The sequence below is a fragment of the Salmo trutta genome, chromosome 25 (assembly GCF_901001165.1).
Source record: "Salmo trutta chromosome 25, fSalTru1.1, whole genome shotgun sequence".
NCBI classification, from domain to species: Eukaryota; Metazoa; Chordata; class Actinopteri; order Salmoniformes; family Salmonidae; genus Salmo; species Salmo trutta.
The window spans coordinates 46,059,010-46,083,778 of NC_042981.1; the positions used below are offsets into that span (position 1 = coordinate 46,059,010).

Here is a 24,769-nt window from a genome sequence, read left to right on the forward strand (position 1 = left end):
AGCTGATTAAATTGAAAGGATATTTTCTCCAAACGATTTGAGGCAGTGCGCACATGCAGCTTTTAACAAATAAATAGGTACTCCTACAGTATATGCTTAATTAAGAGTTATTAATGTAACTTTAGTTGTTCTACACATGCTGGGCTATATGTTTAGATGTTTAATACATTGAAAGGCTGCATGATGATTTGAAAAAAGTTGCATGAAAGGCATGAGCTCTGCTTTGTTTATTGCGCAGGCCGTACACACTTCATCAGTCTCTCATTCACAATTTGACAAGCAATTGATAATGTCTTGAATTTCCCGGCGGCATCCCCTTTGTGCGGCCGTAATGCCCCCTAAACAAATCCATGCCTTTTGCGGCCAGTGGCCGTTGTGCCCTTGGGCTGAATATAATAATGATAATTCCCTTCTCCCTGAGTGCTGCATGCTCCGAAGCACCTCTCACTCACATGGCTTTCCTTCACATGATCGGGTCTTTCTCACAGGCTGCAAGTGAAGAAAGACACATCCGGGACGCAACTGCGCGCGACCTTATCCAATACCAAGGCGCATATTGAAGATATTGCCCACATTTACTTTTCGTCAGCCAACAAGATGAGAAGGCCTAACGAACAGCAAAAGCACTAGTCTATGTCAATCTACTATCCCGATAGTACAAAAGTTTACCTAATCTATTCTGTGTGAGAAATAAATATTCTAAATGTAGTCTGGGACAGTTGTTTCTTTTGTCCTTTTGCTCAGTTGTGCACCGGGGCCTCCCACTCCTCTTTCTATTCTGGTTCGAGCCAGTTTGTGCTGTTCTGTGAAGGGAGTAGTACGCAGCGTTGTACGAGATCTTCACTTTCTTGGCAATTTCTCGCATGGAATAGCCTTAATTTCTCAGAACAATAACAGGCTGACGAGTTTTTAGAAGAAAGTTATTTGTTCCTAGCCATTTTGAGCCTGTAATCGAACCCACAAATGCTGATGCTCCAGATACTCAACTAGTCTAAAGAAGGCCAGTTGTATTGCTTCTTTAATCAGAACAACAGTTTTCAGCTGTGCTAACATAATTGCAAAAGGGTTTTCCAATAATTAATTAGCCTTTTAAAATGTTAAACTTGGATTAGCTAACACAACGTGCCATTGGAAAACAGGAGTGATGGTTGCTGATAATGGGCCTGTGTAGATATTCCATACATTTTTTTTTTAAATCAGCCGTTTCCAGCTACAATAGTCATTTACAACATTAACAATGTCTACACTGTATTTCTGATACATTTGATGTTATTTTAATGGAAAAAAGTGATCCCAAACTTTTGAACAGTAGTGTCTATAAAAATAATAATATCACATTTCCATAAGTATTCAGACCCTTTACTCAGTAGTTTCTTGAAGCATCTTTGGCAGCGACTACAGCCTTGAGTCTTCTTGGGTATGACGCCACAAACTTGGCACACCTGTATTTGTGGAGTTATTCCCATTTTTCTCTGCAGATCTTCTCAATCTCTGTCAGGTTGGATGCAGAGCGTCGCTGCACAGCTATTTTCAGGTCTCTCCAGAGATGTTCGATTAGGTTCAAGTCCGGGCTCTGGCTGGGCCACTCAAGGACATTCAGAGACTTGTCCCAAACCACTCCTGCGTTGTCTTGGCTGTGTGATAAGGGTCATTGTCCCGTTGGAAAGTGAACCATCACCCCAGTCTGAGGTCCTGAGCACTCTGGAGCAGGTTTTCATCAGGATCTCTCTGTACTTTGCTACGTTCATCTTTCCTTGATCCTGACTAATCTCCCAGTCCCTGCCGCTGAAAAACATCCCCACAGCATGATGCTGCCATCACCATGGTTCACCGTAGGGATGGTGCCAGGTTTCCTCCAGACGTGAGGCTTGGCATTCAGGCCAAAATATGTTCAATCTTGGTTTCATCAGACCAGAGAATCTTGTTTCTGGTCAGGTGCCTTTTGGCAAACTCCAAGCGGGCTGTCATGTGCCTTTTACTGAGGAGTGGCTTCCATCTGGCCACTTTACTATAAAAGGCCTGATTGGTGGAGTGCTGCAGAGATGGTTGTCCTTCTGCAAGGTTCTCCCATCTCCACAGAGGAACTCTGGAGCTCTGTCAGAGTGACCATTAGGTTCTTGGTTACCTCCCTAACCAAGGTACTTCTCCCCTGATTGCTCAGTTTGGTCGGGCGGCCAGCTCTAGGAAGAGTCTTGGTTGTTCCAAACTTCTTCCATTTAAGACTGATGGAGGCCACTGTGTTCTTGGGGACCTTCAATGCTGTAGCAATTTTTTGGTACCCTTCCCCAGATCTGTGCCTTGACACAATCCTGCCTCGAAGCTCAATGGACAATACCTTCGACCTCATGGCTTGGTTTTTAATCTGACAAGCACTGTCAACTGTGGGACCTTATATAGACAGGTGTGTGCTTTCCAAATCATGTCCAATCAATTTAATTGACCACAGGTGGACTCCAATCAAGTTGCAGAAACATCTCAAGGATGATCAATTGAAACAGAATGCACCGGAGCTAAATTCCAAGTCATATAGCAAAGGGTCTGAATAGTTATGGAAGTAAGGTATTTCTGCTTTTATCACAAGTGATAATACATAATTTACAAGTAATATGCAATTATTGTCACCTAACAGACCATTCTTGATTTAATCTTGTCTTTATACTAAATAATATATGGATATAATTGGTTTTGATTTAGAATGGACCATTATCATGTCTCGAAATGGGCAGGGTTAAATAGTGAATGGAGGACACTTTTCCAGTGCACCAGTCCCTCCTGCAGCAAAGCACCCCCACAACATAATGCTGCCGCCCCCGTGCTTCACGTTTGGGATGGTGTTCTGCTTGTAAGCCTCCCCCTTTTTCCTCCAAACATAACGATGGTCATTATGGCCAAACAGTTCTATTTTTGTTTCATCAGACCAGAGGACATTTCTCCAAAAAGTACGATCTTTGTCCCCATGTGCAGTTGTAAACCGTAGTCTGGCTTTTTTATGGCGGTTTTGGAGCAGTGTCTTCTCCTTGCTGAGCGGCCTTTCAGGTTGTCGATATAGGACTCTTTTTACTGTGGATATAGATACTTTTGTACCTGTCTCCTCCAGCATCTTCACAAGTCCTTTGCTGTTGTTCTGGGATTGATTTGCACTTTTCACACCAAAGCACGTTCATCTCTAGGAGACAGAACGCGTCACCTTCCTGAGCGGTATGACGGCTGCGTGATCCCATGGTGTTTATACGTGCGTACTATTGTTTGTACAGATGAACGTGGTACCTTCAGGCGCTTGTGGAGGACTAGTTTTTTTCTGAGGTCTTGGCTGATTTCTTTTGATTTTCCCATGATGTCAAGCAAAGAGGCACTGAGTTTGAAGGTAGGCCTTGAAATACATCCACAGGTACACCTCAAAATTGACTCAAATGATGTCAATTAGCCTATCAGAAGCTTCTAAAGCCATGACATCATTTTATGGAATTTTCCAAGCTGTTTAAAGGCACAGTCAACTTAGTGTATGTAAACTTCTGACCCATTGGAATTGTGATACAGTGAATTTTAAGTGAAATAATTGTCTGTAAACAATTGTTGGAAAAATGAATTGTGTCATGCACAAAGTAGATGTCCTAACTGACTTGGCAAAACTATAGTTTGCTAACGAGTAATTTGTGGAGTGTTTGAAAAACGAGTTTTAATGACTCCAACCTAAGTGTATATAAACTTTCGACTTCAACTGTAGTAGGCCTAGCCTATAGAAAGCTGTTGGGATACTCCACTTTTTAATAGAGGCCACCACTCTAATGAAGTGTTTGATTAGATTTTTGATTACATTTGCATTGACAGAGTGATTAGAGGGACAACAGAGTGGTGAGTACCAGGCAGTTAGCAACTACTAATGACCATCAGCAGCATCAGAGCTTGGAGAAGACTAATTACCATGTTTAAACAGTGACGTGGAATTTGACTGCCTTCATGACTTGTGACCGCCGGTGTGGCGGTAATATGGTCACCATAACAGCCCTAGGCGTGGTTCAGAAAACCAGTCAGTATCTGGTGTGACCACCATTTGCCTCATGCAGCGCAAAACATCTCCTTCGCATAGAGTTGATCAGGCTGTTGATTGTGGCCTGTGGAATGTTGTCCCACTCCTCTTCAATGGCTGTGCGAAGTTTATGGATATTGGCGGGAACTGGAACAATCTGTCGTACATGTCGATCCAGAGTATCCCAAACACGCTCAATGGGTGACGTGTGGTGAGTATGCAGGCCATGGAAGAACGGCAAAATGTTCTGTTTCCAGGAATTGCGTACAGATGTTTGTGACATGGGGTTGTGCATTACCATTCTGAAACATGAGGTGATGGCGGCGGATGAATGTCACGATAATGGGCCTCAGAATCTCGTCAAGGTACCTCTGTGCATTCAAATTGCCATCGATAAAATGCAATTGTGTTCATTGTCCGTAATTTATGCCTGACCATACCATAACCCCACCACCACCATGGGGCACGCTGTACATAACGTTGACATCAGCAAACCGTTTTCCCACACGACGCCATACAGGCTGTCTCCCAGCTGCCCGGTAAGGTTGAAACCGGGATTAATCCATGAAGACCACACTTCTCCAGCATGCCAGTGGCCATCGAAAGTGGTTGAGAATGGTAGAGAAATTAACATTAAATTCTCTGGCAACAGCTCTGGTGGACATCCCTGCAGTCAGCATGCCAATTGCACGCTCGCTCAAAGCTTGAGACATCTTTGGCATTGTGTTGTGTGAGAAAATTTAGAGTGGGATTTTATTTTCCCCAGCACAAGGTGCACCTGTGTAATAATCATGCTGTTTAATCAGCTTCTTGATATGCCACACCTTTCAGGTGGATGGATTATCTTGACAAAGGAGAAATGCTCACTAACAGGGATGTAAACAAATGTATGCACAACATTTTAGAGAAATAAGCTTTTTGTGCGTATGGTACATTTCTGGGATTTTTTATTTCAGCTCATGAAACATGGGAGCACCACTTAACATGTTGCATTTATTTTTTTGTTTAGTATAGTTTGGCACTCACTCCACTCCATCAGGTTATGACAACTTCTCATTGAGAGGGGATCAATGCAATGATGGCAATTAATGATTAAAGCCACACTGACACAGTTTGACCCAATGTGAATATAGGCTTTTTTGTTGATTTGATTCCTAACGTCATCTGTCCTTGCCTTGTGCCTCCTTACCAAACTGCATCCAATTAATTGTTTTGAGGAGAGAGTATGCAAGAAATCAAGTTTCCTCCTAGGATTCAAGCGTTTCACACACTGCCTGGGCATGATGGTAATTAATCAGTGTTTCTCATAACATTCCTAATTTTTCTAGACATAGCACAAGTAGCAAATCAGTGTCCTGGTTTTCCAGTCCATTGCCATTTTAGTTTTACCTCCATTGTGCAGTCTTGTCTTGGTGCTTATTCTGTGTTTTTGTTCATTGTCAAGCACGAAAACAAAGTTGGCTAGCTACTACAGCACATAGTAGGCCAATAGAGGCTTGCTGGTTAGGAACTTTGGACCAGCCATGAAATAGGCCATACACAGCATTCACTGTTGAAGATTAACTTTAGTTTATATGGTCCAAGAGTTTGTTATTGCCTATTATAAAACGGGTGGGTCTAATCCTGAATGCTGATTGGTTAAAACCGCATTCCAGTCGGTGTCTATACCACAACTTACCACCAGCTAACTCTAATGACATTAAAATGCCTATTTACACCGTTCCATCTGACTGCGCAATCCACTGTCTCATCTACCCAGCCAGGCACTTTATAAACTTCATCTCCACTATAAAAACATTTAGACATTATCTTACATTTCTTTTAGACTAACATTTCGTTTTCAACAGCGGAGATTCGTATAAACCTTGCTATCTTATCTGTCTCTTTGACATTTGCAACATTGTTTCAATATTCAAATTCGATCTCCAGCTGTCCCATAGTAATGAACGTGCTGGGAGTCAGGACGAGACAGACAGACAGGCAGCGTTTCTCAGCCAGTCGAAATCATGAATCAGCTGGTATCATTTTTATGGATATATACAAAGAAATGTCAATTGACAAAAGGTCAAACGAAATGAAGTGCAGCTAGTTTGCAGTCTTTTCAGATTCACTTTGAAGTGATTGTGTTAGCTAGCTCCTCTGAACGTGTCCTGACGAGTGAGCACATTGTTATGGATGTATCCAAATAAATGTCACTAGAAAACAGCCTGAACAAATGCGTCTACTTTGCTGTTATTCTGCCTGCACTTTTTGATGTGAATAAGTTAGATTTAGTTGATGAGCTAACAGTACGGCAATGGAACATTTAGAACGAACGACTGGGTCGCGTCCATAGCTACAGAACTAAAAGACTGAACGACTGGGTCGCGTCTCTAGCAACCGGACCAATAAAACGAGCAACTTGGGTGGCAACCCTAGATTTGTTTTGGGACTATAAAATCTAATCGAATTGTATTTGTCACATGCGCTGAATACAACAAGTGTAGACCTCACAGTGAAATGCTTACTTTCAAGCCATTAACCAACAATGCAGTTTTAATTAAAAAATGAAAAATAGAACAAATAATTAAGGAGCAACAATAAAATAACGGTAGCGAGTCTATATACAGGGGTCTGGTACAGAGTCAATGTGCGGGGGCACGTTGTGGAAGGATGAAATAGTATGAATAAATTCATCAAAATAACATTTTTAATGAAAATACGGAAATCATTATTTGAATATGTTGGCAACCCGTGGTATAAAAGTGACAATGCCCTCAAAGCCGGTGTTTGGAGGATATATTGGCACGGTTTGCCCCTTGACTTCGTCTAAGGTCTAACAACACCCGTACCAATTTATCCTCCCAACACTGGCTTCTTGGGCATTATGACTTAACTGAGCACCACACTAAATACTCATGCACACACTGAGACTGAAGATAGTGCACTGTGTCAGACATTGGCAATATTGGTTGCATGTAGCTAGCTATTCCAATAGCCAGTGGTGTAAAGTACTTAAGTAAAAATACTTTAAAGTACTATTAAGTCGTTTTTTGGGGTATCTGTACTTTAATGTATTATTTACATTTTTGCCAACATTTACTTTACTACATTCCTAGGGGAAATAATGTAATTTTTACGCCATACATTTTCCCGACCACAAAAGTACTTTTGACAGGAAAATGGTCCAATTCATCCCTGGTCTTTCCTACTGCCTCTGCTCTGGCAGACTCATTAAACACAAATGCTTCGTTTGTAAATGATGTCTGAGTATCTTGACTTTTATTCATGTATGATAATTGAGTACTTTTTCCACCACTGCCAACAGCCGGCTAAACTCAACTCTACGATTGAAGATGGAGCGGGGCGGAAACTAGTGTGGGCTGACTGGAGTTCCAACGTCACAAAATGACGTTTTTATAAAAAACGACTGATTTCAGCACACAAAGAACAGCACGCAATTACACTGAACAATGTCATATGTAATTGGAGGGTGCTGAAATCAGTCGTTTTTTAATAAAAACTAAATCGGAGCTCCTGTAAGCACACACTATTTGCTTGCCCAACTCCATCGTAAATCGCGGAGTTGAATTTAATCGGCTATGATTCCAACAGTCACAGATAGAACAATTAGAAATCTTTGGTACAGTGGCTGACATTAGTTTGCTTTACTAAACTTTACTTTGCTAGCTAGCAAAAAACACTGCCCTTAAAGTTACTTGGATTTATGTCAAATAATGTGGACATGTAAGATATAAACACATTACCTAATGTCCAATTCTGTATTCGCTGTCTTGTTATGAAGTGGCCAAAGTGCACTGCTAGCACAGTCAGTATCTGCCACTGAGGTAGCTTCTGGTTACACGTTGAAAAATGACAGCTCTGGAATTTCTACTAGCTAAGCTAGTTCTGACTCGTATAATGCATTTCGAATGAATTTGCTGACCAAATAAAAAAATGCAATCTCTATTCTATGGAATCATTATTATAACACACAAAAAAGAGTTGTATCAAAAAATATATTTTGCAGAGGATGAAAAGGAGCCTTTTGTAGACCGGCAAAAGCAACACCGGCTATGGACTTTGAGGTCCGAAAAGGACCCCAAAAACATCTACCGGAAGATTTGGGTTTACACTGTATAGCACAACCACCAAGTCAAAATTGGCTGGTGTAAAAATTGATTAAAACAAAACATTAAGATTAGGGTTACGCATAATCTTAGCAGTGTGGTATTTATTGGTTTACTTTGGGAGCGTGGTAACTAGTGACGACCGATTATTTGCTGTAAAAATAATAAACGGATTTCCAATAAAGTAAGCTATTTCCCAATTTTGAGCTGACTCTGACAGCAATTGATGTAACGTTAGCAAGCTTTCTAGTTAATTATTGGGAAAACTTCCCAATACTGCTTATGGAAATTTAGTTAGCTGCTAACTTTAGACAACAACACATCAAAATGAAAGTAAACGAACGTTAGTGAATACATTTAGCTATCTCTGTGCCATTCATTTGACTCGATTTTGCATGAATACAATTGCAGTAAGTTAGCTAGCTATGCTTCAAACATTGCTAGTGTTGGAAAGATGTCTGTGTCAAAATGTCAGTGCCTGTGATTGATTAATCTAACAAACTCTGACCATAGCTTGCAGAATACATGACATACTGTTTGTTACAAGAGCATTGTCTTAGTAATATGTATTTTATAGCAGTCAATGCATTGTGAGATTGAATGATGTGTCTACTGCGTTAATGATGGCAAGCCCCTTTGGTCTCTGTCTTGGGCTGTTTCCAGAGAACCTGAGTGTGGAAGATGAACAACATGTCCCCTGAGGTTGCACTGAACCGCATCTCTCCTGAGCTGCGCCCCTTGTTGTGCAGTGTGGTGCGGAATGGTCGAGTGGGCCTTGACTCCACCAACTGCCTGCGTGTCACAGACCTCAAGACTGGGTGAGTACCTCTGCTCAATGACAGTCTGTGTCCCGTTGATATTAAACTATGTGGTGCATTTCAATAGTTTAAAGTGGTTTCTCTTCCTTATATCACCTCTTTCATGTGCACTAATTTGAAAAAAATATGATAGGTGAAAGCAATATGACAGATGTGTGAATTCACTTTTACCTGTCTAGTTCAGATGAAGAAGAGTGGGTCTGGTGTCCCCAGTTCATTTTTATGTAGAATGACTGAGGCGCTCAGGACGTTCTACTCCAAAATGAATGAAAATCGAATTATGCTGACACCATCTAAAATATAATTTCCACCTCCAGAAAGAGCCCAATAACATATTGGTAAAATGATTTTAACATATTGGACCATATTATCAGGTATGCTGTTAGCAATAAGCATTATCACCTGTAGCCCAACTGATGCAACATAGTGGCTATAAATAAATAGGCTGAAGCATGGGGTTGCTCATCTTTCAAATCAAATTTTATTGGTCAAATACACATATTTAACAGATGTTATTGCGAGTGTAGGAACACAAGCATCTCACTATCTCCAACCGTGCAGTAGTATCTAACAATTCACAACAATGCACACAAATCTAAAAGTAAAATAATGGAATTAAGAAATATTTACATATTAAGACGAGCAATGTCGGAGTGGAATAGATTAAAATACAGTAGAATACAATTTTATATATATATATATATAAATGAAATGAATAGAGCAGTATGTAAACAGTATTTAAAGTGACTAGTGTTCCATTATTAAAGTGATCAGTGATTCCATGTACATAAGGCAGCAGCCTCTAAGGTGCAGGGTTGAGTAACCGGGTGATGACTATTTAACAGTCTGATGGTCTTGAGATAGAAGCTGTTTTTCAGTCTCTAGGTCCCAGCTTTGAATCAATTGTACTGACCTCGCATTCCGGATGATAGCGGGGTGAACAGGCCGTGGCTCAGGTGGTTGATGTCCTTCATGATATTTCTGGCCTTCCTGTGACATCGGGTGATGTAGGTGTCCTAGAGGGCAGGTAGTGTGCCCCCGGTGATGTGTTGGGCAGATCGCACCACCCTCTGGAGAGCCCTGCTCTTATGGGCGGTGCAGTTGCCGTACCAAGCGGTGATACAGTCCGGCAGGATTCTCTCAATTGTGCATCTGTAAAAATTTGTGAGGGTCTTAGCCATCCAGTGATGTGTACACCGAGGAACTTGAAGCTTTGTGGATAGGGGCGTACTGCCTCCTGAAGTCACGATCTGCTCCTTCGTTTTGTTGAGGTAGAGGTTATTATAATGGCCCCACTCTGCCAGGGCCCTCACCTCCTCCCTGTAGGCTGTCTCGTCATTGTTGGTAATCAGGCCAGCTACTGTTGTATCATCTGCAAACTTGATAATTGAGTTGGAAGCGTGCGTGGCCACGCAGTCATGGGTGAACAGGGAGTACAGGAGGGGGCTGAACATTTACCCTTGTAGGACCCCTGTGTTGAGGATCAGCGTAGTGGAGGTGTTGTTTCCTACCTTCTCCACTTGGGGGTGGCCTGGCAGGAAGTCCAGGACCCAGTTGCACAGGGCGGGGTTCAGACCCATGACCCCGAGCTTAATGATGAGCTTGGAGGGTACTATGGTGTTGAAGGCTGAGCTATAGTCAATGAACAGCATTTTTACATACAGTGAGGGAAAAAAGTATTTGATCCCCTGCTGATTTTGTACGTTTGCCCACTGACAAAGAAATGATCAGTCTATAATTTTAATTGTAGGTTTATTTGAACAGTGAGAGACAGAATAACAACAAAAAAATCCAGAAAAACGCATGTCAAAAATGTTATAAAATGATTTGCATTTTAATGAGGGAATAAGTATTTGACCCCTCTGCAAAACATGACTTAGTACTTGGTGGCAAAACCTTGTTGGCAATCACAGAGGTCAGACGTTTCTTGTAATTGGCCACCACGTTTGCACACATCTCAGGAGGGATTTTGTTCCACTCCTCTTTGCAGATCTTCTCCAAGTCATTAAGGTTTAAAGGTTGACATTTGGCAACTCGAACCTTTAGCTCCCTCCACAGATTTTCTATGGGATTAAGGTCTGGAGACTGGCTAGGCTACTCCAGGACCTTAATGTGCTTCTTCTTGAGCCACTCCTTTGTTGCCTTGGCCGTGTGTTTTGGGTCATTGTCATGCTGGAATACCCATCCACGACCCATTTTCAATGCCCTGGCTGAGGGAAGGAGGTTCTCACCCAAGGTTTGACGGTACATGGCCCCGTCCATCGTCCCTTTGATGCGGTGAAGTTGTCCTGTCCCCTTAGCAGAAAAACACCCCCAAAGCATAATGTTTCCACCTCCATGTTTGACGGTGGGGATGGTATTCTTGGGGTCATAGGCACATTGCTCCTCCTCCAAACACGGCGAGTTGAGTTGATGCCAAAGAGCTCCATTTTGGTCTCATCTGACCACAACACTTTCACCCAGTTGTCCTCTGAATCATTCAGATGTTCATTGGCAAACTTCAGACGGGCATGTATATGTGCTTTCTTGATCAGGGGGACCTTGCGTGCGCTGCAGGATTTCAGTCCTTCACGGCGTAGTGTGTTACCAATTGTTTTCTTGGTGACTATGGTCCCAGCTGCCTTGAGATAATTGACAAGATCCTCCCGTGTAGTTCTGGGCTGATTCCTCACCGTTCTCATGATCATTGCAACTCCACGAGGTGAGATCTTGCATGGATCCCCAGGCCGAGGGAGATTGACAGTTATTTTGTGTTTCTTCCATTTGCGAATAATCGCAACAACTGTTGTCACCTTCTCCCCAAGCTGCTTGGCGATGGTCTTGTAGCCCATTCCAGCCTTGTGTAGGTCTACAATCTTGACCCTGACATCCTTGGAGAGCTCTTTGGTCTTGGCCATGGTGGAGAGTTTGGAATCTGATTGATTGCTTCTGTGGACAGGTGCCTTTTATACAGGTAACAAACTGAGATTAGGAGCACTCCCTTTAAGAGTGTGCTCCTAATCTCAGCTCGTTACCTGTATAAAAGACACCTGTGAGCCAGATATCTTTCTGATTGAGAGGGGGTCAAATACTTATTTCCCTCATTAAAATGCAAATCAATTTATAACATTTTTGACATGCGTTTTTCAGGATTTTTTTGTTGTTATTCTGTCTCTCACTGTTCAAATAAACCAACCATTAAAATTATAGACTGATCATTTCTTTGTCAATGGGCAAACGTACAAAATCAGCAGGGGATCAAATACTTTTTTCCCTCACTGTAGGTATTGCTCTTGTCCAGATAGGATAGGGCAGTGTTGAGTGAAATGGCGATTGTATGGTCTGGATCTATTGGGGTGGTATGCAAATTGCAGTGGGTCTAGGGTGTCAGGTAGAGGTGGAAGGGAGATGATCCTTAACTAGCCTCTAAGCACTTCATGGTGATAGAAGTGAGTGCTATGGGGCGACAGTCATTTAGTTCAGTTACCTTTGCTTTCTTGGGTACAGGAACAATGGTATACATCTTGAAGCAAGTGGGGACAGCAGACCGAGGTAGGGAGAGATTTAATATGTCCGTAAACACTCCAGCCAGCTGCTCTGCGCATGCTCTGAGGACGCGGCTAGGGGTGCCGGCTTGAGGGTTAACACGTTGACCATGGAGAAGGAGAGCCCACAGTCCTTGCGAGCGGGCTGCGTCAGTGGCACTGTGTTATCCTCAAAGTGGGCAAAAGGTGTTTAGTTTGTCCGGGAGCAAGACGTAGGTGTCCGTGATGTGGCTGGTTTTCCGTAGACCCTGCCATATACAGTGCATTCGGAAAGTATTCAGACACTTTTCCCTTTTCCACATTTTGTTACGTTACAGCCTAATTCTAAAATGGTTTAAATACATTTCCCTCATCAGTCTACACACTATACCCCATAATAACAAATCGAAAACAAGTTTTTAGAAAGTTTAACAAATGTATTCAAAATAAATCACAGAAATACCTTATTTACATAAGTATTCAGACTCTTTGCTATGAGACTCAAAATTGAGCTCAGGTGCATCCTGTTTCCATTGATCATCCTTGAGATGTTTCTACAACTTGATTGGAGTCCACTTGTGGTAAATTCAATCGATTGGACATGATTTGGAAAGGCACACACCTGTCTATGTAAGGTCCCACACCAAGGAAGGAATGGCGCCGGCTTTGAGGGCTGCCTCGCTTGTAGTCCTTAAGAAACTTTGCAATTGACAGTGCATGTCAGAGCAAAAACCAAGCCATGAGGTCGAAGGAATTGTCCGTAGAGCTCCGATACAGGATTGTGTCGAGGCACAGATCTGGGGAAGAGTACCAAAAAATGTCTGCAGCATTGAAGGTCCCCAAGAACACAGTGGCCTCCATTCTTAAATGGAAGAAGTTTGGAACCACCAAGACTCTTCCTAGAGCTGGCTGGCCGCCCGGCCAAACTGAGCAATCGGGGGATAAGGGCCTTAGTCAGTTAGGTGACCAAGAACCCGATGGCCACTTTGACAGAGCTCCAGAGTTCCTCTATGGTTGTCCTTCTGTAAGGTTCTCCCATCTCTGCAGCACTCCACCAAAAGCCACTCCTCAGTAAAAGGCACATGACAGCCCGCTTGGAGTTTGCCAAAAGGCACCTAAAGGACTCTCAGACCATGAGAAACAAGATTCTCTGGTCTGATGAAACCAAGATTGAACTCTTTGACCTCAATGCCAAGCCTCACGTCTGTAGGTAACCTGGCATCATCCCTACTGTGAAGCATGGTGGTGGCAGCATCATGCTGTGGGGATGTTTTTCAGCAGCAGGGACTGTGAGACTAGTTAGGATCGAGGGAAAGATGAATGGAGCAAAGTACAGAGAGATCCTTAATGAAAACCTGCTCCAGAGTGCTCAGGACCTCAGACTTGGGGTGAAGGTTCATCTTCCAACAAGACAACAACCCTAAGCACACAGCCTAGACAATGCAGGAGAGGCTTCTGGACAAGTCTCTGAATGTCCTTGAGTGGCCCAGCCAGAATCCGGACATGAACCCGATCGAACATCTCTGGAGAGACCAGAAAATAGCTGTGCAGCGATGCTCTCCATCCAGCCTGACAAAGCTTGAGACGATCTGCAGAGAAGAATGGGAGAAACTCCCCAAGTACAGGTGTGCCAAGCTTGTAGCTTCATACTCAAGAAGACTTGAGGCTGTAATCGCTGCCAAAGTCCTTCAACAAAGTACTGAGTAAATGAGGTATTGTGTGTTGATTGATGAATGTAAAACATTGTTTTTTTAAATCAATTTTAGAATAAGGCTGTAACGTAACAAAATGTGGAAAAAGTCAAGGGGTCTGAATACTTTCATAACGCACTGTACGTCTCTGTCACGGGCTGGCTCTAAAAAAAACAGGAGAGGTAGAGTCAGGCGCAGGAGACAGAGAGTTCTTGACCACACTTCTTTATTCAAGAAAACTGGATGTGGTCGCCAAAAATATATGGACGCAGCCCTTAAATTATTCTGCGGTGGTGTACACAATGAAACCAACCACAGGCAGAGGAAAACCAGTACACGTTCCTATAGCACAAAACCGGACAAGAAACACAATCACTCACAAACACAGACATCCTACGCTAAACTAAATAACCCCCCCCTACTAATGACTAACCCAAAACAGGTGCTTGCCTACCTAGACCTAACCAACAGAAAGTGAAACAAAAAGGGATCGATGGTAGCTAGTAGGCCGGCGACGACGACCGCCGAGCTCCGCCCGGCCGAGGAGGGGCGCCACCATCCGTCGGTGTCGTGACAGTACTCCCCCCCCTGACGCGCGGCTCCCGCAGCGCGCCGACGCCGGCCTCGAGGACGCCCCGGAGGGCGAGGCGCAGGGCGATCCGGATGGAGGCTGTGGAACTCCCGGATGAGCGCTGGGTCCAGTATGTCCTCCACCGGTACCCAGCACCTCTCCTCCGGGCCGTACCCCTCCCAGTCCACGAGGTACTGCAGGCCCCTCGCCCGGCGTCTGGAGTCCAAGATGGACCGGACTGTGTACGCCGGGGGCCCCCCGATGTCCAGGGGGGGTGGAGGGACCTCCCATACCTCATTTTCCTGCAGCGGACCAGCTACCACCGGCCTGAGGAGAGACACATGAAACGAGGGGTTAATACGATAATAAGAAGGAAGTTGTAATCTGTAACACACCTCGTTTATTCTCCTCAGGACTTTAAATGGCCCCACAAACCGCGGACCCAGCTTCCGGCAGGGCAGGCGGAGGGGCAGGTTCCGGGTCGAGAGCCAGACTCTCTCCCCTGGGGTGAACACGGGGGCCTCGCTGCGGTGCCGGTCAGCGCTCGCTTTTTGTCGCTCCCTGGCTCGTTCCAGGGATTCCTGCACAGCGTCCCAGGTCTCCCTTGAGCGCTGAACCCATTCCTCCACCGCAGGGGCCTCCGTCTGGCTCTGATGCCATGGCCCCAGAACCGGCTGATAACCCAACACACATTGGAATGGTGACATGTTGGTGGAGGAGTGGCGCAAAGAGTTCTGAGCCATTTCGGCCCATGGCACGAACCTTGCCCACTCCCCTGGCCGGTCCTGGCAGTAGGACCGCAGAAACCTGCCCACCTTCTACCTGCCCATTACTTTCGGGGTGAAACCCCGAGGTCAAACTGACCGAAACCCCCAGTCGCTCCATAAACGCCCGCCACACTCGGGACGTGAACTGGGGGCCTCGATCTGAGACGATATCCTCGGGCACCCCGTAGTGCCGGAAGACGTGGGTGAATAAGGCTTCCGCGGTCTGCAGGGCCGTAGGAAGACCGGGTAACGGGAGCAGACGGCAGGACTTAGAGAACCGGTCCACAACGACCAGGATCGTAGTGTTGCCCTGAGACGGCGGGAGATCGGTCAGGAAATCCACCGCCATGGTCGTTGTGGAACCGGGAGGGGTTGTAATTTCCCTCTAGGCAGGTGCCTGGGAGCCTTACTCTGAGCGCACACCGAACAGGAGGAGACATAGTGCCTCACGTCCCTCACCAAGGTGGGCCACCAGTATCTCCCACTAAGACCACACACTGTCCGCTCAACCCCTGGGTGACCCGAGGAGGGAAGCGTGTGAGCCCACCGAATCAGACGATCGCGAACACCGAGCGGAACGTACTTACGACCCACTGGACACTGCGGAGGAGTAGGCTCCGTCCGTAACGCCCGCTCGATGTCCGCGTCCACCTCCCAGACCACCGGTGCCACCAGGCAGGAGGCTGGAAGTATGGGCGTGGGATCGGTGGACCGTTCCTCGGCGTCATGGAGACGAGACAGTGCGTCGGCCTTAGTGTTCCGGGAACCTGGGATATACGAGATGTTAAACTGAAATCTCGTAAAGAACATCGCCCACCTGGCTTGACGCGGGTTCAGTCTCCTCGCCGCCCGGATGTACTCCAGATTGCGGTGGTCAGTCCAGATGAGAAAAGGGTGACGCGCCCCCTCAAGCCAATGTCTCCACACCTTCAGGGCTCTGACCACAGCCAACAGCTCCCTGTCCCCCACATCATAGTTACGCTCCGCCGGACTCAACTTCCTAGAGAAGAAGGGCAAAGAGGGGTCCGGGTGCGCCAGCACCGGAGCGTCGGTGAACAAAACCTTCAGACGACTAAAGGCCCTGTCCGCCTCCGCGGACCACCGCAACCGCACCGGGCCCCCCTTCATCAGTGAGGTAATGGGAGCCGCCACCTGCCCAAAGCCCCGGATAAACCTCCTGTAGTAATTGGCAAATCCCAAAAACCTCTGCATCTCCTTCACCATGGTGGGAGTCGGCCAATTACGAACGGCTGAGATGCGGTCACATTCCATCACTACCCCTGATGAGGAAATGCGATACCCCAAGAAAGAGACGGCTGGTTTGGAAAACTCACATTTCTCAGCCTTGACGTATAGGTCATGCTCTCTCTACCAGTCGCCCAAGCACTTTACGCACCAGAGACACATGCTCGGCGCGTGTAGCGGAGTAGACCAGAATGTCATCGATGTACACCACTACACCCTGACCGAGCAGGTCCCGGAGAATCTCGTCCACAAAGGATTGGAAGACTGCGGGAGCATTCTTTAACCCATACGGCATGACGAGGTACTCATAATGGCCAGATGTGGTACTAAATGCCGTTTTCCACTCGTCCCCTCCTCGGATACGCACCAGATTATATGCACTCCTGAGATCCAATTTCGTGAAGAAGCGCGCCCCGTGAAATGACTCCATCGCCGAGGCGATGAGAGGTAGTGGGTAACTGAAACCCACTGTGATGGCATTTAGACCTCTATAGTCAATGCACGGGCGCAGACCTCCCTCCTTCTTCTTCACAAAAAAGAAGCTCGAGGAGACGGGTGAGTTAGATGGCCGAATGTATCCCTGCCTCAAAGACTCAGTGACGTATGTTTCCATAGCCGCTGTTTCCTCCTGAGACGGGATAAACGTGACTATGAGGAAGTACAGCGCCCACCTGGAGGTTTATCGCACAGTCTCCTCGTCGATGAGGTGGTAATTGGGTCGCCTTCGTTTTACTGAAGGCGATAGCCAAATCGGCATACTCTGAGGGAATGTGCACGGTGGAGACTTGGTCTGGACTCTCCACCGTAGTCGCACCGATGGAAACTCCTATGCACCTGCCCGAGCACTCATTTGACCACTCCTTAAGAGCCCTCTGTCCCCACGAAATCTTAGGGTTGTGAGTGGCTAGCCAGGGAATCCCTAGAACCACTGGAAACGCTGGGGAATCAATGAGGAAAAGACTAATCCGCTCCTCATGACCCCCCGGCATTACCATGACCAGTGGCACAGTGACCTCCCTGACCAGCCCTGACCCTAGTGGTTGACTGTCTAGGGCGTGCACGGGGAAGGGTTGGTCCAACTGGACCAGGGGAATCCCTAACTTAGCCGCGGCCCCACGGTCCATAAAACTCCCCGCCGCGCCTGAATCGACTAGCGCCTTAAACCGGGAGTGAGGGGAGAAACAAGGAAAAGACACTGACACATACATGTGACGGACAGGGGGCTCTGGGTGAGGCTGGTGCTGACTCACCTGAGGTGTCAAAGGAGCGCTCTGCCTGCCTTCTGGACCACATGAGGTGCAGGAGCGAACTCCCCCTCCAGTCTTCCTGGATGCTTCCCCCCCTATCTCCATAGGCGTGGGAGCAGGAGGGCTGGAGGGTGGAATGAGCAGGGCCCGGGTCGGACGTCCGCGGGCGGCCAGCAGATTGTCCAGTCGGATGGACACATCCACCAGTTGGTCCAGTGTGTTGGTCGTGTCCCGACAGGCTAATTCCCGGCGGACGTCCTCCCTCAAACTACAACGGTAGTGATCTATAAGGGCCCTCTCATTCCACCCTGCTCCTGCGGCCAGGGTCCGGAACTCGAGAGCAAAATCTTGCGCGCTCCTTGTCTCCTGCCTCAGGTGAAACAGCCGCTCTCCCCTCCGGGGGATGATCGAATACTGCCCGAAAGCGGCGGGTGAACTCTGGGTAGTTGTCCCTGGCTGAGTCCGGACTGTCCCACACGGCGTTTGCCCATTCCAGGGCCTTACCCGTGAGACAGGAGACGAGGACGCTGACGCTCTCCTCCCCCGAGGGAGAGGGACGAACGGTCGCCAGGTATAACTCCAACTGGAGTAAGAAGCCCTTACACCCAGCGGCCGTCCCATCGTACTCCCTGGGGGGAGCTAGTTTCACCCCACTGGTACTGGGTGCTGTGGGTGCTGGTGGGGGCGCAGGCTGTTGACCTGCCGCGTTCAGGGGGCCGAGAGCGCTTCGGTCCCAGCTCTCCATGCGCGCCAACGCCTGATCCATGGCATTCCCCAGACGGTGGAGCAGGGTGGAGTGTTGGTCAACTCTTTCCTCCATGGACAGGGTTGGCGCTGAAGCTCCTGCTGACTCCATCAAGTTTTGGTGCGTGATTTCTGTCACGGGCTGGCTCTAAAAAAAACAGGAGAGGTAGAGTCAGGCGCAGGAGACAGAGAGTTCTTGACCACACTTCTTTATTCAAGAAAACTGGATGTGGTCGCCAAAAATATAGGGACGCAGCCCTTTAATTATTCTGCGGTGGTGTACACAATGAAACCAACCACAGGCAGAGGAAAACCAGTACACGTTCCTATAGCACAAAACCGGACAAGAAACACAATTACGCACAAACACAGACATCCTACGCTAAACTAAATAACCCCCCCCCCCCTACTAATGACTAACCCAAAACAGGTGCGTGCCTACCTAGACCTAACCAACAGAAAGTGAAACAAAAAGGGATCGATGGTAGCTAGTAGGCCGGCGACGACGACCGCCGAGCTCCACCCGGCCGATGAGGGGCGCCACCATCCGTCGGTGTCGTGACAGTCTCGTGTCTGAGCCGTTGAATTGCGACTCCACTTTGTCTCTGTACTGACGTTTTGCCTGTTTGATTGCCTTACGGAGGGAATAACTACGCTATTTATATCCGACTTTATTCCCATTAACCTTTCCGTGGTTAAATACTGGGGTTCGCACTTTCAGTTTTGGCAAGTCAGTTAAGAACAAATTCTTATTTACAATGACTGCCTACCGGGGAACAGTGGGTTAGCTGCCCTTTTCAGAGGCAGAATGACAGATTTTTACCTTGTTTGCTCGAGGATTCGATCCAGCAACTTTTCGGTTACTAGCCCAACGCTCTAACCACTAGGCTACCTGCCACCATCTATCCACGGTTTTTGGTTTGGGTATGTTTTAATAGTCACAGTGGGAACAACATTCCCTATACTCTTCCTGTTGAACTCAGTCACCTTGTCTGTGTAGACTTCAATGTAATTCTGAGGCAACCCGGAACATATCCCAGTCCGCGTGATCAAAACAATCTTGAAGCATGGATTCTGATTGGTCAGACCAGCGTTGAATAGTCCATAGCACAGGTACTTACTGTTTGACTTTCTGCCTATAGGAAGGGAGGAGCAGAATGGAGTCGTGATCTGGTTTGACGAACGGAGGGTGGCGGAGGGCCTTGTAGTCATCCCGGAAGGGGGAGTAAACAGTGGTCGGGAGTTTTTGAAGCGCGAGTACTACAGCCAATGTGTTGTCAGAATTTGGGTAGCATTTTCTTCAAATTTGCTTTGTTGAAATCCCCAGCTACAATAAATGCAGCCTCAGGATATGTGGTTTCCAGTTTGCATAAAGTCCAGTGAAGTTCTTTGATGGCCGTCGTGGTATCAGCTTGAGGGGGAACATACACGGCTGTGACTATAACCCTATTGGACAAATCATTAACTAGGTTCCAAGTGTGATATTTTAACTAGTTAGCATTCTATTGATTAATTGTATGTCCCCCTCCAATACTTTACCTGGTTGCACTACTCTTGCTCAACTAAAAATATAATCTGTCTCATCACAGTTTTTTAAGTCAGTCCCCCAAAATTATGTTGGGTGGTGTTTTACCGCAAGTTACCCTACAATTGACCAGTGTTACATTAAGCTCCACTCTCCCCTCTGCACTCTCAGCGAATTGCGGCGCGGTAACCTTAACCATGCTGCTGCTAAAAACTCAGGGTTTAAAATGGTACAGTTCGTGCGTATTTAGGAGTTGAGAAATAAAGTAGGAATGGAAAGCTGGGATACCCCTCTTTTTAACAAAGACCATTAAAACTGCTGTTTTCCCCGCAAATGCCAGAATGCATGTTTCCCTCCCTATGGCAATCGTATCGTATCGAATGCGCCTCGAGAGGAATATTTATTTTGTGTATAACACATGTAACAGTATTGCTTCCGTACCTCTCCTCGCCCCTACCTGGGCTCGAACCAGGGACCCTCTGCACACATAGACAACAGCCACCCTTGAAGCATCGTTACCCATCGCGCCACAAAACCCGCGGCCCTTGCAGTGCAAGGGGAACAACTACTTCAAGGTCTCAGAGCAAGTGACGTCACCAATTGAAATGCTATTAGCGCGCACCACCGCTAACTAGCTAGCCATTTCACATCGGTTACACTCACCCCCCTTTTGACCTCCTCCTTTTCCGCAGCAACCAGTGATCCGGGTCAACAGCATCAATGTAACAGTTTAGCTTCCGTTCCTCTCCTCGCCCCAACCTGGGCTCGAACCAGGGACCCTCCGTACACACCGACAACTGACACCCACGAAGCATCGCCACCCATCGCGCCACAAAAGCCACCGCCCTTGCAGTACAATGGGAACAACTACTTCAAGGTCTCAGAGCGAGTGACGTCACCGATTGAAATGCTATTAGCGTGCACCACCGCTAACTAGCTAGCCATTTCACATCGGTTACACACACAACAAGCCGACCTAGGTAAATAATTAAACTCAACTATTGTCTATGTATTACTCGTTTTGTTTGCAGAGGAGAAGTTAATGTGGACTGTTCTAGCATCTTCAATGTGTGCCTCGGCAGAAATATAGTTTCATGTTCAATATTTTTTTGGCATGGCAGCAATGATTTTGTAATGACGCAGCACCACAGCTAAATGACTGCACCGGAAACACTGGTACAGTACAGCACAGCATAGAACAGTAGAGTACAGTAGTGCAAGAGCACAGTATAGTACATTGTAGTGTACTCAACTCTAGTATGCACTGTACAAATATTTGCAGGTAGGCTAGTGGTTAAGGGCATTTGGCAAGTAACCGAAAGGTCGCTGGTTTGAATCCCTGAGCTGGCATGGTTAAAAAATCTGCCGTTCTGCCCTTGAGAAAGGCAGTCACCCCAAACAACATCTGCTCCCCAGGCTCTGATGATGTGGACCTCAATTAAGGCAGCCCCCCTCAGAAATCAAAGCCTTTGCTTAGGCCTATTACACATTTTTAGGATGGATAATGGTTGAAACATGCCTTACTGTCAAAAAAATATAGACTCTTAGCTAGTGATGCACCAATATGACATTTTTGGCTGATACCGATTTCCAATATTTTCCTTGCCAAAAAAACCCGATACCGATAACCAATATTTAAAAACAAAATTGGCCTTTTAAGCATTCTAGTGCAAGAGGCGTCACTACAGTCCTTGGTTCGAATCCAGGGTCTATCACATCCGGCCGTGATTGGGAGTCCCATAGGGCGGCGCACAATTGGCCCAGCGTTGTCCGGGCCGTCCTTGTAAATACTGACTTGCCTAGTTAAATAAAGGTTACACACACCACACTGACCAGAAAGTTATTTTGTTGGCATTTGTGTATGTCCCCATTACCAGTAAAACATCATCAAAACCAATTTCTTTCACTTACTTGCTTAGTTTAGTTGTTAGTTGTTTAGTTGTTCATTTGTTCAGTCGTTTCATTCTCAACCAGGATTTTTATGGAACGCCGTTTGGGTCTTTGTGTGTCAAAAAAAGATACACGTCAAAAAACACTATTTGACGTGTCAAATAAGCTTGTTGACCAATCAGGACCTGAATATGACTGCACGTCACATAATAATTTAACACGTTCATACATTTTTTACGTGGTTATTACATATTGATTACACTATCACTCGTATTTCATATGTCACAACAATTCATCGATACGTATGCTATGATGCTGGTAAAGTTGTCTCGCGTACCTACAGTGCTAGTCATAAAAAAAGCTAGCTAGCTCATGGATGCAAACAATGTTCTTCCCCCAAAACATAGCATAATGACATAATCTGTTTCAGTAGCTATAGTTAGCTAGCTGTCATCTAAAATAACTCTAATTAATAAGACAGTTCTTATTTGATTAATGGTGGTCGGACCCATCTATGTGAAGCTAGCCACAATAAGGATTAGCCACAAAAGTGGACTTTGCGGTTAGCCTTTAAAATAAAAGTATGGCATAATTCTACTATTTGTATTCATTTGCATCACTGTCAATGACATACTTTTATTTTGAAGGCAAACCGCAAATTCCACTATTGTGCCTAATCCTTATTGTGGCTAGCTTCACAACACAATGTGGTCCGGTCGAGCATCACTAGCTAGATGAAGCTAGCTGGCTGCTTATAACATTAGCATTGGGCAACAGCGTTAAGTAGCTGGCTAGCTATTTATTTTCATGAACTGAAGTTCAATTTCAGTAGGCGAACAAGTGGCAACCTAGCTAATACTTACTCACAAGGATTCCTAAATCATTGCTAAGAATAATGAAAATGACTGCGGTTTCTACTGGTCATTGTTTTCAGGCTGGTTGTATTGGTGCTAAAGCTAGCTACCCCAGAAGTTGCGGTTGAACAAATTATGCTTTATTACCAACGCGGTATTGTAAACACATCGTTCGTGGCCGGTGTTTGCTTGTTGCAGACATTTTTGTACGGCTTTGACGGTGCAACTGTATCTTTTTTGACACGCAAAGACTAAAACGGCATCCCATAATATGTATGTGGTGAAGCTAATTGCAGTGACGCTATTACTGTGTAACTCCGGTAGGGCAACATCTGAAAAATAGCGCACTTGGTAGTGTGTACCGGTGCTCGACCAGTCGGCGAAAGCCAACAACACCCACGAAAGAGAACGGTTGATTGTCAAGGGCAATGAATTCCATTATCTTGGCTTTAATGGATTTTGCCTTTGAGTTTTCTTACTCTTTCAAATGACTGCTCGATCCATGCAGCAGACACTGGGCTAGGTTGGGAATGCTGTGTTGCACGTGTAGCGCAACATTTTACGTGGCGTCATTACGTCATGTACCTACGTTACATAGGTATGCACGGTAGCTTTGACATCGGTTTTTAACATCGGCGTTAAACTACACATCGGGCCGATAGCGATGTTGGCATTTTTAGCTAATATCGGCCAATTCCGATATGTTCACTGATATATTGTGCATCCCTACTCTTAGCTTTCATTTGACACCCAATTTGACATCTCTTTCCCCATCTCTTCAGATGCACGTCTCTGACTCCAGGGCCCTGTTGTGATCGATTCAAACTGCACATCCCCTACGCTGGAGAAACCTTGAAATGTAAGCAGTGCTCCCGCTGTCTAGCTCATTCTCCTCTATTTGTCTCCTTTCACACGTGTTTGGTTCATTTGTGCCATGAACATCTCGTCCAGGTCAGGGCTGGTTGGCTCTGTTGTTAAGGTCATATTTGTGTCCCAAATGGCACCGTTTTCCCTATATAATGCCCTACTTTTGACCAGGGCCCCATAGGGCTCTGGTCCAAAGTAGTGCACTCAATTTGTTTTATTTGTTTTATTTTAAATGTAACCTTTATTTAGCTAGGCAAGTCAATAGGGAGTAGGGTGCCATTTAGTATGCGGCCTATGTGTGTAGAGACAGCTGATCCTGATTATGTTGATAGGGGCAGAAATGTATTAGTAATCCAGTGTGATAGATGGGACCTAAATCAGCTCATGATTTTAGCTTCTAGTTTTGTAGCTGTGCAAGTTAGCATCGGCATGTTGCTATTCTTTTTGAGAAAGTCATACAGTAGTTGGTGTAAACATAAATATAATCGGCTAACTGTCACTTGGTTGGGGACAGATTTACCGATCAGTTGTGCTTCTTTGCAAATGGATAACTTGCGCAGATGCTGAAGAAATATTTGAATCATTATTTTTAATGGAAGAAACAATCTCATGTTTTTTTTTTTTTTGCCATGTCCCCTGCCTACGCTAACATTTGAAAGCCTAAATCTTCCTGAACAGCTTTGCCTTTGGGTCTTATGCTTTCATAGGCCAGGTGGAGTTGTCTCTGCATTGCAGAGCTGCTGCAAATATACACTGGATTGTTTTATAATAAACATATTGCAATATTGTTTGCAATGAAATCTTGATCAGTAGGCTATTATTTGATGTGGAATGGTTTATCTTCAGTTAATATTCTAGGGAATATTGTTTTTGCTGGGTTGGAAGGGTTTGGCATTCATTAAAATGGACAA

The 24,769-nt window shown here is 45.7% G+C and overlaps 2 protein-coding genes across 6 annotated transcripts in view; one reads left to right on the forward strand and one right to left on the reverse strand.

The window, feature by feature from the left end:
* rbks (ribokinase) overlaps positions 1-7,900 on the reverse strand; it is a 92,098-nt gene extending 84,198 nt beyond the window's left edge. For 3 of the 5 annotated variants that reach the window (XM_029714090.1, XM_029714089.1, XM_029714086.1), the window contains exon 1: positions 7,774-7,897. The gene's annotated coding sequence lies outside the window, so the exon portion shown is untranslated. Of the gene's footprint in view, positions 1-7,773 lie in introns of all 5 variants that reach the window. The other 2 variants (XM_029714087.1, XM_029714088.1) reach the window with 1 other exon arrangement.
* Positions 7,901-8,104: 204 nt separating this feature from the next.
* babam2 (BRISC and BRCA1 A complex member 2) overlaps positions 8,105-24,769 on the forward strand; it is a 214,088-nt gene continuing 197,423 nt past the window's right edge. The window contains exons 1-3 of the mRNA XM_029714084.1: positions 8,105-8,320; positions 8,800-8,954; positions 23,774-23,850. Of these exons, the coding sequence (XP_029569944.1) occupies positions 8,818-8,954; positions 23,774-23,850 (214 nt within the window). The 5' untranslated portion in view covers positions 8,105-8,320; positions 8,800-8,817. The remainder of the gene's footprint in view (positions 8,321-8,799; positions 8,955-23,773; positions 23,851-24,769) is intronic.